This window comes from Coregonus clupeaformis, chromosome 8 (genome assembly GCF_020615455.1).
Source record: "Coregonus clupeaformis isolate EN_2021a chromosome 8, ASM2061545v1, whole genome shotgun sequence".
NCBI classification, from domain to species: Eukaryota; Metazoa; Chordata; class Actinopteri; order Salmoniformes; family Salmonidae; genus Coregonus; species Coregonus clupeaformis.
The window spans coordinates 53,357,929-53,375,148 of NC_059199.1; the positions used below are offsets into that span (position 1 = coordinate 53,357,929).

Sequence of the window (17,220 nt, forward strand, 5' to 3'; positions counted from 1 at the left end):
ACCCCTCAGCCACTCTCAGCCCATCTCACCTATCACCATAGACCACCCTCGTGCCATGTATTTTTCAATTGTGCTGTGATGTTTGACATAAATATTGAACCTTTCTAATCGTATAGTATCCACAGATGAAAACCTTTCCTACGAGTGTTATTATATTATTTATTGACTGACTATGGTGTTCCAAATCGCCCAACACTGCTATTTGTAAGTTACATTTTAAGTGAATGTTGTGATTTTTTAACCATTCCTGAACCTGTGACCAGAAACAAGCTACATAGGGGCAATACCAGAATAAATGATCTAGTGATTCTGTCTCTTCGCAGCAAAATCTACAGAGCTGAGATTGTTGTATGCCCCATATATATAGCATTCTGTTGGTGGCAAAAATGTTGTATAATAATTTAATTTGAAAAACTTGAAGTGTTGAATCAACATGTGTTGCATCACTGTGCGTATGCATAGTCTAAAGTTTGCGGGAGGATAAACACATTCTCACCTCAAGTTCAGTTTTTCTAAACGCCAACTTTTGCGTGAAAACTGGCGCAAGCATGTTTTGGGGCATATTATGTGGGTACACAACGTTATTACATTAGGCCCCTGGCCTAGCTAGAGAAACACAACTCCTCTCTCTACATAACCTGTTACTACTCAGTACTCTCATATACTGTACATTTCCCTGTTTGTCTGAAAATGTTGCTAGCTGGTTAGAAAAAACTACTTATCCACCATTCACACAACATACCAATTATAATACTATGTCAACACTGATACACATATTATGGTCAGTCCCACAGAACAGTCTGAGTGCGGCATTAGCCATTTCACTGGATGATATCATCTGATTATTCAAGTTATTGATCAAAAAGAGTGAGATGGAATTCAGTTGGGTAACACTTTATTTGGATAGTCTACAGACTATCAGTAACATTTCAACTAACTACCTACTAACCCTAACCCTTATCCTAACCCTAAACTTAATCCTAACCCTAGCACTAACCCTAACCGTAACCTTAGCAAGTGGTTGCTTGTCAACATACAGTTTGTTGATAGTATGAACATCTGTAGAGCATCTACAGATGGACTATCTGGCCTATCCAAATAAAGTGTGACCTTCAGGGGTAGTTGATATGGAGCAGCTGATATCATGAATGACTGGGGCTGAATGACATATTCAGGGACAAATCAAAGTTGTAAATATTTGAAAAAGGACTGAGGGAAATATCCTGACATTTCAGAAAGAGTACTGCTCTTTGGAAACTCTAGTTGAAGACCAGGTTACAAATTACAACATATACAGTGTATTCGGAAAGTATTCAGACCCCTTGACTTTTTCCACATTTTGTTACGTCACAGTCTTACTCTAAAATGGATACAATTATTTCCCCCCCCCTCATAAATCTACACACAATACTCCATAATGACAAAGCAAAAACCGTTTGCAAATGTATACAAAATAAAAAACGGAAATATTATATTTACATAAGTATTCAGACCCTTTACTCAGTACTTTGTTGAAGCACCTTTGGCAGTGATTACAGCCTCGAGTCTTCTTGGGTATGATGCTACAAGCTTGGCACAACTGTATTTGGGGAGTTTCTTCCATTCTTCTCTGCAGATCCTCTCAAGCTCTGTCAGTTGGATGGGGAGCGTCGCTGCACAGCTATTTTCAGGTCTCTCTAGATATGTTAGATCAGGTTCAAGTCCGGGCTCTGGCTGGGCCACACAAGGACATTCAGAGACTTGTCCCGAAGCCACTCCTGCATTGTCTTGGCTGTGTGCTTAGGGTCGTTGTCCTGTTGGAAGGTGAACCTTCGCCCCAGTCTGAGGTCCTGAGCGCTCTGAAGCAGGTTTTCATCAAGGATCTCTCTGTGCTTTGCTCCATTCATCTTTCCCTTGAACCTGACTAGTCTTCCAGTCCCTGCCGCTGAAAAACATCCCCACAGCATGATGTTGCCACCGCCATGCTTCACTGTAGGGATGGTCCCAGGTTTCCTCCAGACATGACGCTTGGCATTAGGGCAAAGAGTTCAATATTGGTTTCATCAGACCAGAGAACCTTGTTTCTCATGGCCTGAGAGTCCTTTAGGTGCCTTTTGGCAAACTCCAAGCGGGCTGTCATATGCCTTTTACTGAAGAGTGGCTTCCGTCTGGCCACTCTACAATAAAGGCCTGATTGGTGGAGTGCTGCAGAGATGGTTGTCCTTCTGGAAGGTTCTCCCATCTCCACAGAGGAACTCTGGAGCTCTATCAGAGTGACCATCGGGTTCTTGGTCACCTCCCTGACCAAGGCCCTTCTCCCCCGATTGCTCAGTTTAGCCGGGCGGCCAGCTATAGGAAGAGTCTTGGTGATTCCAAACTTCTTCCATTTAAGAATGATGGAGGCCACTGTGTTCTTGGGGACCTTCAATGCTGCAGAAATATTTTGGTACCATTCCCCAGATCTGTGCCTCGACACAATCCTGTCTTGGTGCTCTACGGACAATTCCTTCGACCTCATGGCTTGATTTTTGCTCTGACATGCACTGTCAACTGTGGGGCCTTATTTACACAGGTGTGTTCCTTTCCAAATTATGTCCAATCAATCGAATTTACCACAGGTGGACTCCAATCAAGTTGTAGAAAATCTCAAGGATGATCAATGTTAACAGGATGCACCTGAGCTCATTTTCGAGTCTCATAGCAAAGGGTCTGAATACTTATGTAATGTATTTAAGGTATTTCTGGTTTTTATTTTTAATAGATTTGCAAAAATTTCTGAAAACCTGTTTTTGCTTTGTCATTATGCGGTATTGTGTGTAGATTGATGAGGAAAAAATGTAATGTCATCAATTTTAGAATAAGGCTGTAACGTAAACAAAATGTGGAAAAAGGAAAGGGGTCTGAATACTTTCCGAATGTACTGTATGTACTCATATGTATTCAAAATACTTTGAAACAGATACAGCTAGGTCCATAATTATTGGCACCCTTGATAAAGATTAGCAAAAAAGACTGTATAAAATAAATAATACAAATACTGAGATACAGTATATTGTATGCAAAAAAGAAAGGGACATTATATTATTTTATATTAATACAATTGCTCAGAGAAATATATTTTGTTTAACAAGTAAAAATAAAAAGTAAAAAAAGATAGGGGGCAAAATCATTGTCAGCCTTGTTTTCAAAACTCCAACACAGACTTTTTCTAAAATGTTTTATGAGATTTCAGAACACGTTGGGAGGGATCTTAGACCATTCTGCCATACAGAATCTTTCCAGATCCTTGATATATTTTGTCTGCCTCAAGTGTCAGCCTCCTAGCAGAGGCAATGGTACTTGGTAAAGTTCACGATGCCGTTGACCTTAACAAGGGCCCCAGGACCAGTTGAAGCAAAATAGCCACATAACATCAAAGAGAATGTGCAAAGAGTGTGCAAAGCTGTCATCAAGGCAAAGGGTGGCAACTTTGAAGAATCTCATATAAAATATATTTTGCTTTGTTTTACACTATGTGTCATTTCATAGTTTTGATGTCTTCACTATTATTCTACAATGTAGAAAATAGTAAAAATAAAGAAAAACCCTGGAATGAGTAGGTGTGTCCAAACTTTTGACTGGTACTGCAGATCTGGGACTGTGAAACCTCCCCATGAAGTAAAACAAATATGACTCAATGGTAGGAAGGACATCCATGCAGTATGTACAGTTGAAGTCATAAGTTTACATACACCTTAGCCAAATACATTTAAACTCAGTTTTTCACAATTCCTGACATTTAATCCTAGTAAAAATTCCCTGTCTTAGGTCAGTTAGGATCAACACTTTATTTGAAGAATGTGAAATGCCAGAATAATAGTAGAGAGAATGATCTATTTCAGCTTTTATTTCTTTCATCACATTCCCAGTGGGTCAGAAGTTTACATACACTCAATTAGTATTTGGTAGCATTGCCTTTAAATTGTTTAACTTGGGTCAAACGTTTCGGGTAGCCTTCCACAAGCTTCCCACAATAAGTTGGGTGAATTTTGGCCCATTCCTCCTGACAGAGCTGGTGTAACTGAGTCAAGTTTGTAGGCCTCCTTGCTCACACATGCTTTTTCAGTTCTGCCCACACATTTTCTATAGGATGGAGGTCAGGGCTTTGTGATGGCCACTCCAATACCTTCACTTTGTTGTCCTTAAGCCATTTTGCCACAACTTTGGAAGTATGCTTGGTGTCATTGTCCATTTGGAAGACCCATTTGCGACCAAGCTTTAACTTCCTGACTGATGTCTTGAGATGTTGCTTCAATATATCCACATAATTTTCCTTCCTCATGATGCCATCTATTTTGTGAAGTGCACCAGTCCCTCCTGCAGCAAAGCAGCCCCACAGCACCGTAGTCTGGCTTTTTTATGGCGGTTGTGGAGCAGTGGCTTCTTCCTTGTTGAGCAGCCTTTCAGGTTATGTCGATATAGGACTCGTTTTACTGTGGATATAGATATTTTTGTACCTGTTTCCGCCAGCATCTTCACAAGGTCCTTTGCTGTTGTTCTGAGATTGATTTGCACTTATCGCACCAAAGTACATTCATCTCTAAGAGACAGAACGCGTCTCCTTCCTGAGTGGTATAATGGCTGCGTGGTCCCATGGTGTTTATACTTGAGTACTATTGTTTGTACAGATGAATGTGGTACCTTCAGGCATTTGGAAATTGCTCCCAAGGATGAACCAGACTTGTGGAGGTCAACCAATTTTTTTTCTGAGGTCTTGGCTGATTTCTTTTGATTTTCCCATGATGTCAAGCAAAGGGGCACTGAGTTTGAAGGTAGGCCTTGAAATACATCCACAGGTACACCTCCAATTGACTCAAATGATGTCAATTAGCCTATCAGAAGCTTCTAAAGCCATGACATCATTTTCTGAAATTTTCCAAGCTGTTTAAAGGCACAATCAACTTAGTGTATGTAAACTTCTGACACACTGGAATTGTGATACCTTCGCGTCATTGACCGCACTTCCTCCTTGAGGCGAGAACAACTGGTCGGGCCGCATTTTAGCGCTGGGATGAAAATATAAAGGGGAGGGACGTCCGGTCCATAACAACACCATCACCAGCAAGATTTGTCCAGCAATTAATAGGTGCGCTTGATTTAGCAATTCAGCTCGCCCTGCGCGGGTAGGTCTAGAGGGGGGTTTCACTTTGTGACCGTTCCATTGGTTCTACAGAGCGACGAGGGGACGAAATCAATCGCTGTCCATCAATCATCCAATCACCAGCGCATGCAGCGTAGACTGTTTTGTCAAGTAGCGCAGACTGTTTTGCCAAGTAGCGCAGTTGGAAATACTAGTTTGGCAACTAGTGAATTTGTTCCAGTACAACCTTTCGTTTAGTGCAAACGATAGCTTACAGAATCGGATATCAACACAACAACCATGGTAAGATCAAACTAATTTAACTGTTTTCTTGACAAGTAATAGGCCTACCATGGAAATATTACCGACACATTCGTTTGTGTCAAATCACAACTCTTTAAACTCTTGAATAATTCTAAAATATTATTTCAGATCAATAAGATTTCAGTTCAATAAGAGTTGAACATCCAACATTTTACTTTTGTAACAAGAAGATCAAACTCCATTGTGCTTTGGTTTGTACTTCTTTCTCTGTCAGGATAAAGAGGAGGAGAGGGAAGGGGAACAGCGTGAGCCCGTGGAAGGGTTTTTGGGGGAGAGAAGACCGGTGAGTAAGATTCTGGGCCAGGTTTCCCAAAAGCATCTTGATGCTAAGTTTATCGTTAGAACCATAGCATGGATCATGGTTCTAAAGATGAACTTAGTCTTGAGATGCTTTTGTTCAATACTTCAGTTCAACTCCTCTCACCTCCTATGCCCTAAATGAAAGCATCTTGACTAGGCCTATTTTTAAACCTTGAACTTAATGTGCAAAGCATGTTGTCAGGTTGTTACCCACAAAGTACAGTAGTAGGCCCTACAGTATGTGTATGCTTATTATATAGAGAGCTATTTTTTTCTCATTAGCTGTAGCTCAGGAACTGTGTTGGCATGGCATTGTGTCTGAAATTCTTTCAGGGCAGTTGATTGAAAAGTATGTTCCTTGTTATGTCAGGTATTCTGGATGCCCTTTAAGAATATTGCAAAACAGCCTGATTAATCAACCCACCTGATACTAAAAAATATGTGGAATTTGGACAGTCCTTCTTAGGTTGTCTGGTGTATATTTTGCTTACCATTTTCGTACACAACACAAGGTTAATTATCCACTGTAGACAAGCAAGCACTGTATACCCTTAGAGTATAGCCAAGCAAGAAAACAATACATATAGTAGCTATAGGCATTCATTCATGGAGTCATTTAATATTTGTTTTTAAATTCTTTCAGAGTATCATGAGACTACAGGGGATGTTGAGGAGAGTCTCCCAAAGTCCCTTCTACAAACCATACAGGGTAAACAACATTGACACACACACACACACACACACACACACACACACAAGCTCAAATCAAAATCAAATGTATTTATAAAGCCCTGTTTACATCAGCAGATGTCACAAAGTGCTTATACAGAAACCCAGCCTAAAACCCCAAACAGCAAGCAATGCAGATGTAGAAGCACGGTGGCTAGGAAAAACTCCCTAGAAAGGTCTGAACCTAGAGAGGAACCAGGCGCTGAGGGGTGGCCAGTCCTCTTCTGGCTGTGCCAGGTGGAGATTATAAGAGTACATGGCCATTAGGGCCAGATTGTTCTTCAAGATTCAAAACATTCATAGATGACCAGCAGGGTCAAATAATGATCAGTGGTTGTAGAGGCTGCAACAGTTCAGTACTTCAGGAGTAAATGTAAGTTGGCTTTTCATAGCCGAGCATTCAGAGGTAGAGAGAGAGAGAGGCGGAAACAGCAGGTCCGGGACAAGGTAGTTTGGCGAACAGGTTATGGTTCCATAGCTGCAGGCAGAACAGCACCAGGTAGACTGGGGACAGCCAGGAGTCATCAGGCCAGGTAGTCCTGAGGCATTGTCCTAGGGCTCAGGTCCTCTGGGAGAGAGAGAGAGAGAGTTAGAGGGAGCATACTTAAATTCACACAGGGCACCAGATAAGACAGGAAAATTACACCAGATATAACAGACTGACCCTAGCCCCCCGGCACATACATTCTCTTTCAGACTCCTATCCCCTCCACTTCAGAATCCAGAGATTGCTCCATCAATGACACTCACCTGAAGCAGGTTAGACTGCATTATGGGGCAACTGTTAATGGTAAATGTTTCTCATCAATTCCCATTTATTTGTTACCCTATTTTACGTTTAAATCTCTCTCTCTCTCTCTCAGAATGGAATCAATCGCAGCTTGTCAAAAGATAATCCATTATTCTCTTATATGAAAGTAAGTCTTTATCAGTGACATTGCATTTTCACTAGGTCTCTAACCTACCATTTGTATGGTGGTATGACACATATGTACAAAAATATTGATAATGACTGTTTTGTTTGACTTATGTGTTCATTTGCCTACATGATGAGTCTGGTGTTGGTCTTTTTAACCCACAGGAATCGAGCAGTGTGACTATTGACGGGGACACTGAGAATCAGGATTCAGAGGTTCTACGTCAGCAGAGTTTAGCCACCATCTTTGCTCCTCCGCCTGAGTTTCAGAGCACAACAGAGGACATCAAACCTGACAAAAAACAGACGGACAACAACCTTCAGACCACACCATCTGATCAGCAGACATATATTTTCAAAACCATGTCTGAAAGACGGTCACCGGATCTCTTCAAAACAACACCCCTAACTCAAAACACACCAACAAATTTGAGCCATAGTCCTTTATTTGTCACAACTTCTGAAAGACTGGAGCTTTGGAAAACTCCTTCAAACCAACAGGACCTATTCAAAACTCTGCCGTCAAAAACACCAGACACATTCCAAGTTCCTCCCACCAAGGGAGAGTACCTATTCAATGCTCCTCCCACCAAGGGAGAGGACCTATTCCAAACTCCACCCACCAAGGGAGATGATCTTTTCAATGCTCCGCACACAAAGGGAGATTACCTATTCAAAGCTCTGCCCTCAAAAACGGCAGACATATTCCAAGCCCCTCCTACCAAGGGAGATGACTTCTTCCAAGTGCCACCTACAAATGGAGATAACCTATTCCAAGCGCTACCCACCAAGGGAGATTACCTATTCAAAGCTCCGCCCTCAAAAACGGCAGACATATTCCAAGCCCCTCCTACCAAGGGAGATGACTTCTTCCAAGTGCCACCTACAAATGGAGATTACTTATTCAATGCTCCTCCCAACAAGGGAGAGGACCTATTCCAAACTCCACCCACCAAGGGAGATGACCAATTCCAAGCTCCTCCAACTAAGGATCATGACCTATTCCAAGTTCCTCCCACCAAGGGAGATGACCTATTCCGAGCCCCATTGTCCATTCAAAAGGACCACTTCCAATCCACTCCTTCTGACACACCCAATCTCATTCAAGCCACGCCTACTAGGTCAAATGACTCTTTCCAAACTCCCTCCTCCAATGTGACACCAGACATCTTTCAACCTCTGCCTTCCAGGACATGGGACATTTTCCATTCCTCGCCCAATGACATCTTTCAGGGTGCCTCTTTCAGTACTCAGTCTACAGTCAAACAGTCCACACCTTTATTCCAGACTTCATCAGGGCAGAAAACAGACATCTTCTCAGGGTCAGATTTTGAGAAGACTGCTGAGCTCTTCAATGCATCACTCTCCAACACGCAGGCTTTCAACCTTGCAACACCCTCTGATAAACAGTATGACATCTTCCTGATGACCCCTCACGGAACCAAACATGATGTTCTCCGACCCAACCATACTGCTTTGAAACATGGTACCCTCCAGGCCAGATCCATGTCCCCCACGCAGGCTTTAAATGGTTCCCCCCAGGTAACTTACAAGTATTTTTCCTCACATCTTCGTACAGTCTTTGATATCCATGTGACCTCTTCTTCCTTCATTGCAAAGAGTGACATGTTGTGAACTCTCAGGTGAAGACCTCCAACAGCCCTCCCAAACCAGCTCCTCGAAAAAGACAGCCCAAGCTACCAAGTCTTGTAAGGACACCACAATACGTTGAACAGCAGTTAAATGACGGAACTGTTCTACAACTTTCAGTAGACAAGACGGTGTAGTATATGAACATTGTTATCTCTCTCTCCGTTGTTGATCTGAGAATAACATTCTGGTTTTACAGAACAAATCAGAGGAGGAGGTCTTCGAGAACATTCTTCTGACTGGCCAGGTATCAACAAGAGGGGCACCACTTGGACAGAATGAGTGTTGAACTTTTATCTTTGACTGTCTTATTGCTGTGTGTACTGAACTCTGGTAACTTTGTGAAACCCAAAACAGGAGAGGTGTGTGGAGGATTGGCCTGAAGACAGTCCTGAGCTCAATCCTGACTGGAAACCTGTAAGAAACATACTAATTGAATGGCTTTTCTACATGTTCATTGTTTGCATTAAATGATCAACTCCTTGCCACACTCCTACCTATATTACTATATATTTTATTTAACATAAATCTATTTTACATTGACTAGCCTACAAGTTAATTAATAACTGTTTGATGTATCTTTTTCCCCTCATCAGTCTGGCAAGCTGAGGCTTAGGAGGGAGTCAATGAAGGTAAAGTCATCACATCAGTTTTTACTGAAATTTGTGCTTAGTGATGGTCAGTTGATACTGCAGGAGTAAAGGTGGATGGTATTTCTGTGCCTCACACATCCTCTCTCCTATCTCTCGCTCTCCTCTCTCCTATCTCAGGTGGCAGCAGACTCTGATGGGGGGAGTGTAGAAGAAGAACTGGAAGAGAATGGCCCTGCAAAACGTGGGAAAACCGTATGTCTTACTCTCTGTTTTTGTATTTGTTTTTGTAGTTAAGTTTCTGATTTCTTTCTACATTTATATCCCTTTGTTTTGTTTGAAACTTTTTAGACGTTTTCTTTTTTTATTTCAGAAAAAGTTCAGGGTATCCTTTCTTTCCAGAAGAGGGTCAAAGGTAAATCAAACGTTTTATGAATTATGTAGATATGTTATGCTGCTGTAGTCAATAAACATGTTTTTATTCTATAGGATAAATATTCTGAAGACCTGAAGGATCGTGACAGCGGCACACTACGTCGAGGATCAAAGGTGAGGACTGTGTTATCTTTAATTAATTGTATGTGTGATTGTGTATGTAGCTATATGGAAATTCTTATTGTCAATGTTTAATGTGTCATTTTTTGGTTTAGGATAGATTTTTTGAATCCAAGGATGGAGAGAGCAATAGTCTCCGTCGGCGGTCAAAGGTGAGTGTCTTCCTCTGTAAAGATTGTAATGAATTAAGATGTTTAATACAGTATTCATTACTTTAATGTGTTGTCCAGGAGGGCTTTCTGGATGAAGACTTCTCAAAGAAAGGGGTAGATGTCTTCTCTGCAGATTACGAAGATAAGGAGAATTACATGGAGCATGGCAAGCCGGTATTTCATATTTTTAACCAGTTCGTTTTGAAAGTCTGTTGTGCAACTTTCATTCATTTAGTATCGTAAGTGTTTAAACTTCCTTTCCCCTCAACAGAAGAAATCATTCAAATTCAAAATGCCCCTTGTGCATCGCAGAGGATCTAAGGTATAATTGAATATATAATTTAGGGAAGGGGTGTTTAAATAATATAACAATTTGTTAGAATAACATTTATTTTTTATTTTTAGGATCGATTTTCAGCTGAACGTCTTGAAAAAGCTTCAGGCCTACATTCGCCTCAACATAGAGCTAAGGTATAATTTTTTATATCTGTGTGTTTGTAAACAAAAAGAGCAATATATTGGTGTACAAAATCTGAATTGACATATTCCTGTGGTGCGTTTTCCAGGAGGGCTTGCTAGATGATGACTTTCCTCAGAAGAAAGCAGGTTTCATATCTGCAGGGGAGAATGAAGATGAAGAACGGAATGGGATGGAAGACTGGAAACAGGTACCTATCTTCTTTATATTTCGAGTTTTTTGACAAAAGTGCCGGTCTTAACACTGATCCCTGTGGAACACCACATATGGTTTGTTGTTTAACAGCCCGTGGGTTTGGATGAGAACTCTGAAGAGGAGGCAGAAGAACGTGATGGGACGAGTGCATTTGTATGTTTTTTTCTCATGCTTATCACTTTTAGGAAATTGACAACTATATCGTATGAGTTTTGTTTTGAAAAAGATTGAAACAATCTCAATGATAGAAGTTTTAGACAATCTTTTTTTTTTTAACAGGAAAAAAGTAAACGGGTCAAAATTAAGTTTGTGCCTCAGAGAGGGTTCGCAATCTGCCTCGAAAAGGTAAGGAGGGAAACGTGTACAGGAGGCTAAATGCACATGCTTTTGTATTCATGCAATTATTAAATGTTAATGCTAAGAATGTTTTATTGTAGAGTTCCCAGGATGAACCAACAGGCGCTCGTGGATACACACCTCGCAGAGGCTCAAAGACGCTTCATGTATGTATATACTGTGTGTGAAAATACTTGTGACAAACACAATATATTCGTTTCTATACACTTTTTTTCCTTTTGCCCATATGCAGTAATCATGAGTGTTTGTGGTAATGTGTTTCTTAGGAGAAACCTCTTGTTGAACTTAAAGGTGCCAATGGTTATACACCCCGCAAGGAGTCCAAGGTACTGCGAGTTTCTATGCATGAACTCTATGTACACAGTACTATGTACAGTCATATTTTAGTGTTTCAACATTTCTTTATTCTTTTGTAGGTTAATATTTTTGAGGAAACAGAAGAAGTGAAAGGCTACGTCCCTCAGTCACACCCCAAGGTTGTGTCTGTGTCCTAATTGTCTGTGTAGTTGTATTTGTATTTGTGCCAACTCAAATTATTCTATGCTGTACATGCTGTTCAATGTACAAAGAAAATGTAACATGACAGCATAAATGTCTAATTTATTTCATGTTTTTCTTTCAGCAGAGCTTTTTGGATGATTACTTACCTGAGAAGGGGGCATGTTTCTTCTCGGCAGGAGAGGTAGAAGAATATCAACAGAATGTGATGGAAGACTGCAAACCGGTACTTCTCTCTTTCTTTCACATCCCTCACTTCCACTGGCTGCATTTTATTTAACCTAATGACATGATAAGCATTGTTTTACTTCTACAGAAGAAACCGTTCAAATTAAAAGTCCTACATATGAATCGTCGGAAATCTGGGGTAAGGTTTCTGTGTGGTTGTGCTTTGTTTCTATTTTTGGGTAAGACCGTTTTCTTTATAGAACAAGATGGTCAAGTTGTGAATGTTAGTGCATTCTTTTTCATTCTTACAGAGTGCCGAGGAGAATCCACAGATTAGTAGTACACAACAGTACTCCCCACAAAGGAGATCAGAGGTTCACTTATTATTATTTTAGTTTTCCATTTGAGCAAATTTGGATGCACCGTCTATTTACAAGTTAGATACTTTAGAAGTTGGGACTCAATACATGTCTCTTGTTTTTGTCCAGGAGGGCTTTCTGGACAGTGATGTGCCTCAGAAGGGAGCAGATCTCTTCTATGCAGGACAGATGGAAGATGAACAGAACGAGATGGAAGACTGGAAACCGGTACTTCTCTTTTCCATTATACCGTCGAACCTTCTCTTCTTAAACTTTGGATGGATTCCACTCATGCTCTGAATGTCCTCTCTCTTCAACAGAAGAAACCTTCGAAATTTAAGAACCGACTTGCAAGTCGGCGGAAGTCAAACCCAATCCAGGTAATTATGTTTGTGTAGGCCTTCTGAGTGGATGGTCTGTTTATTAGAACCTTTTTTTATATTTCTATTTTAACAGATGTACATTGCCATTATTGGCCTATAAAGAACATCTGTATTTTTAAGTCTGCTTTCATTCCTTTATTCTAGGAAACATTTCTACATGAAAAGTCACAGATTGGTTCAGAGCGCTACACACCTCGACGAGCATCCCATGTGAGGGCATTTCTATTGGTCCAAAGATATGTCTTTTGTGCATACTTTACATGTTGCTAGTGTTAGTGTTGACTTATTCCTGTGGTATGTTTTCCAGGAGGGCTTTCTGGATGATGGCACTTCTCAGAGGAGGTCAGATCTCTTCTCAGCAGGAGGGAATGGAGAAGATGATGAACAGGATGATATAGAAGACTGCAAACCGGTACTACTACTTTATATCCATCTTTTCTTCATTAACTCTGTGATTTAACCCATTTATTAATCTATATCCCATCTTTCCTTTACAGAAGAAATCATTCAAATTTAAAGCCCCTCATAAGCATCGCAAAGGAGCTAAGGTAATTGTGTGTGTGTGTGTGTGTGTGTGTGGTGTTACTTCCGTATGTTTACTGATGTTAGTGTCTGTTTCTCTCTCTCTCTCAGAATAAAGTGAGAGATGGAGGGATGACTGAGTACCCACCAGGAGCTACATCTAGTGACTACTACTTTTCAGAGGCTGCAGAGGTACACACACAAGAACACACGCCCAACGTGTACATTTGTGCCGACTCATTGTCCTGTTTTGGAGACAGACCTGAAACGACTGAACTTAGAATACCATGGGTAGTTGCCAAATTATAGAGGATGAGTCTTGTATGACTAACATAATAGCATTAAAAAAGCCACATGCCCATGTTGTTGTTAACAACTATGGTATGGACCTGGCTGGGTTCTCTCTCTCTCTCTCTCTCTCTCTCTCTCTCTCTCTTCTATCAGTCATTCCAGGGCCTTAGGGCAATTGAGTGGCACATTCCCTTCAGTCATGTAACTGAACCGGATCTGCTGCATACTGTAAGAGGGATTTTAACTCCTCAGGAGAAATAGGCCTCAAAGAGGGAGAGGGAGAGAAAGCTGACAAAGGCCATGGTTCTCATAAAAGGCAATGCAGACTATCCCTTTATAATGATAGTAAGGTATGCACAGCAAAGAGATTAAAACTCAACGAACAACAATCTCTCCTACACCCTCTCTCACTTCTTTCTCACATTGTCCCCTCTCTCTCTTTCTCATTCTCTCCCTTTTCGCCCCCTCTCTTTCTCTCCCTCTACCGCTCTCTTGCAGGCTGAGTGGCGTTCTGCTCAGATTGACGAACAGCTTGCAGAAGGTCTGGAGGATGAGGAGGAGGAAGAGGGGGTCAGTATTTGAAGAGTCAAATGTCACTCACAAATCACCATTTGCCCTATTTCAATGGTAATAGTTTGAAAATGTGACTGTGTGAAAGCAAGTCCAGAGATTATATCAGTGTTGCTCTGTTGTCTCACAGGACACTGACAGCTTGATGGAGTGGTGGAACACTGTGGAACGTGAGTCATACACACATGCACACATACACGTGCGTACACATACACATGTGTGTGTGCACACACAGTTTGTAATCTGGGGATTGTCTTGTCTCAGAATGGGATGAGCTGCCGTCAGATGATGAAGACAAGACGGTGAAGGACGATGAGACCAGGTATGTCCTCTGTGTGCTGATAACAACATAAGCCATAGTAATCAGTAGTCACTCTTGAAACATTGCTGATGTGTAAATACTTGTTTTTTTCTGCCTCTCTCTCTCTCAAGGTCGTTCACCCTACTGGCAGAGAAGGTGCACCGCGGCCTGAGTGTCTTCAACAAGGTGTTCACGGAGCGTGCCGAGGTCCTCTGGCAGTACGTCATCAAGCTCCACGCCCTTGCCGACGACATCACCTCCTTCCATAAGAAGGCCAAGATCGGCAACATCACCGGCGGCACCACTGCCGCCGTTGGGGGCGGCGCAGCCATCGTCGGCCTGGCCCTCGCCCCCTTCACCTTTGGCGCCTCGCTCATCATCACGGCTGTGGGCGTCGGAGTGGCAGCGGCCGGCGGGATCACGTCGGCCTCGGCGACCATCTCGGACAACGTGAACAACATGCAGGACAGGAAGAAAGTGGAGGTGGTTCTGGAGGATTATGAGGCGAGGATGGAGGAGTTGGTGAAGATCTTGAGGTTTGTGTGCCAGGGGCTGTATAGACTCAGGGGGCATCCTCTCCTCCGGAGGGGAACCCAGCACTACTCTGGAGACTGGGAGGTCCGCAGGGCCGTTCACATGGTCAGCCTAGTGGATAGACCAGTGTTGAGGGCCACAGAGGTAACAGAAGGAGCTGCTGTGGCCCTCAGGGGCCTCTTCAAAGGAATGGATAAATACTTCACCAAGGACTCCCGTGAGCTGAAGAAAGGGTTTAAGAAAGAGGTGGTGTTTAAGATTAGGCAGGTAGCTCAGGTGCTGTATGAGGGCCTGGTGGAGCTGAATGCTATCAGGGAGGAGCTGCAGGATGCTAATGGCAATATATAAAAAACTACAACTCCCACATTGCAACGTGTCTTATGCGACTCACGGCCCCCCTCTACTGTTTAAGATCTCCTTTTTCTTTTTTTTTACATAAACCTAACAAGGACTTTCCCAACTTTCATAATGTTCCTCTTTAAACGAAAAGGAGAAACTGCCTTGTGATAACTTGTTTCAAACTTTGATTGTATTCCACAATTCGGGCAACTATGCAGCACGTGAAGCTTTTACTTACAAATAATTTGTATGTATAACTTTACTGGATTGTAAAGTAGTAGGCCTATGATCTTGGACACGTGTTTACAACTAGTTTAGGCATCTAAACATTCCTCAGCGCTGTTTTTTAGGCACACAGAAAATCACCTGACAACTCATATGACACTGGATTTAGAGATTTCGCTTTTTGCCTCACCGTGTGTGTGCACTGACTGAATGCTTTGTAAAGCATCTGTTCCAGTTATTTCCTTTATTATTGTTCATATGATATCATGTAGCCATGGGATCTAATCTAGCTATTCTTTTAATACCGAGTATATATTTCAACGCTAATAAATAGGTTACTTATCCTGTAACCAAATGAAATGTGCAATGTTGATAACTAATAGTGTAATGAGGTAACTATTGGAATTGTGTTAATAAAGAGAATTATGCATTTGAACTTTTTGAACGTTTCAACCTTGATTGTCACTGATCTAAATGTACATTTCAGTATTTTATCATGTTTTTTTCATCAAGTTGGAATTATTGTTCAAGCGCTCCCAACTCGGAGTGTAACTAATGAGAGGGTTTGATTAATCTCTCCCGGGCGTCCGTGTAGGCTTGTTTCGCACCGGCTGAAAGTTGCTGCATTCCATTTGGAACCGGGTTGACTCATGGGTGTGAGCCAGGTGCACTGATGTATAATTAGAACCAGATTACAAAATATTTTTATAACAGACAGACCACAGCCTGTCATTTCTAATAGGAACAAATGAGTCATAGTGGGCAAAACAAGCAAGGCGGGTGGCAGAGCCAAATACGAGCTAGCGAGATCCTGTTCTAGCATGTATTTGCATATTTCCATTATGGAATGCCTACTCTGAAGTGCGTGTGTGCAATATATGAAGTTGCCCTTGCACTCCTTCTAAACAACGTGTTTTTTTTAGCAAAGGGTAAAATCTACAAAACTTTACCCACTGTTCGTAACAGATTCTAGTTTTGGGAACAGAACTGTTGAGATCAAATGTTTAATCGATGAGGACATTTTCATAATGTCGGACAAAATCCATCTCCCTCTATCTTCTACCACTGCCGGCCACTGGGCTTCCTCTCATTACCATATTTGGTAGTGTCAAGTTGCGTCAATTCAAATCTGGTATAGGAACAAAAAGAGGTCAATACACGTCTTCTAAAATAGACTAGTATTTTATTAATGCAAATGTTTAAATGGTAAGTATGAGAGTTCGTATACGGCCTCACTGAAACACCACGCTGGGCAGACAGAGAACTGAGCTTTTGTTATAAGTTCTTCTTTAAATACTCTGACAGAGATAGTTCCCGCTCCCTGCTGGGCCTGTCAGAATAGAGGCTAGGCGTGGTTTAAACTTACCCAGCCTATCGCTGGCGCTCAGGCTGGTCCCAGCCCCTTGGCGCTCCACTGTTTGTCAGGCATTAGTTGTTATCTTTACAACTTGTCTCGAGTCAGCAACCTCAGACAGTTTCCTGTTCTTCAGATTTCAGTACTTTTCCACTCTAACTGTGCTCTATGTACACATGTCCTTGGGCGTGTGGGAAATTATTATCTTATATTTTAGATGTGCTGTTAGCTTAGAAAGAATACATTAATGATTAAACATAATAGATTTGTGCTGTACTGATACAGATTGTTTAACATAACAAGCTGTGATTAATGTGGGGAACCATTAGGGG

At 41.6% G+C, this 17,220-nt stretch overlaps 1 protein-coding gene across 3 annotated transcripts; it reads left to right on the forward strand.

Annotated features, from left to right (window-relative positions):
* The first annotated feature begins 5,041 nt into the window (after positions 1-5,041).
* Positions 5,042-15,970, forward strand: si:cabz01007807.1. Of its 3 annotated transcripts, none has more exons than XM_041882750.2 (36): positions 5,042-5,401; positions 5,637-5,705; positions 6,366-6,431; positions 7,148-7,210; positions 7,315-7,368; positions 7,533-8,909; positions 9,011-9,076; positions 9,217-9,264; positions 9,375-9,434; positions 9,614-9,649; positions 9,788-9,862; positions 9,981-10,022; positions 10,097-10,156; positions 10,258-10,314; positions 10,393-10,488; positions 10,586-10,636; positions 10,720-10,785; positions 10,881-10,982; positions 11,078-11,140; positions 11,267-11,332; positions 11,425-11,490; positions 11,611-11,670; positions 11,761-11,820; positions 11,967-12,068; positions 12,159-12,209; positions 12,322-12,384; positions 12,499-12,597; positions 12,690-12,749; positions 12,897-12,962; positions 13,060-13,164; positions 13,250-13,300; positions 13,386-13,466; positions 14,064-14,135; positions 14,266-14,305; positions 14,400-14,457; positions 14,568-15,970. In XM_041882750.2, the coding sequence occupies exons 1-36, from the start codon at positions 5,399-5,401 to the stop codon at positions 15,316-15,318; spliced, it is 4,305 nt and encodes a 1,434-aa protein (XP_041738684.2). In that variant the 5' UTR covers positions 5,042-5,398; the 3' UTR covers positions 15,319-15,970. The 3 variants fall into 3 exon arrangements, with proteins under 3 accessions (XP_041738684.2, XP_041738685.2, XP_041738686.2); XM_041882751.2 differs by having other exon boundaries at positions 11,970-12,068; XM_041882752.2 differs by lacking the exons at positions 7,148-7,210; positions 7,315-7,368.
* The last annotated feature ends 1,250 nt before the right edge of the window (positions 15,971-17,220 follow it).

Coding starts and splice junctions, on each gene's coding strand:
- si:cabz01007807.1 (XM_041882750.2), top strand. Junction 10,786..10,880: donor CGCCTCAACATAGAGCTAAG/GTATAATTTTTT, acceptor TGCGTTTTCCAG/GAGGGCTTGCTAGATGATGA. Junction 12,750..12,896: donor GGAAGTCAAACCCAATCCAG/GTAATTATGTTT, acceptor CCTTTATTCTAG/GAAACATTTCTACATGAAAA.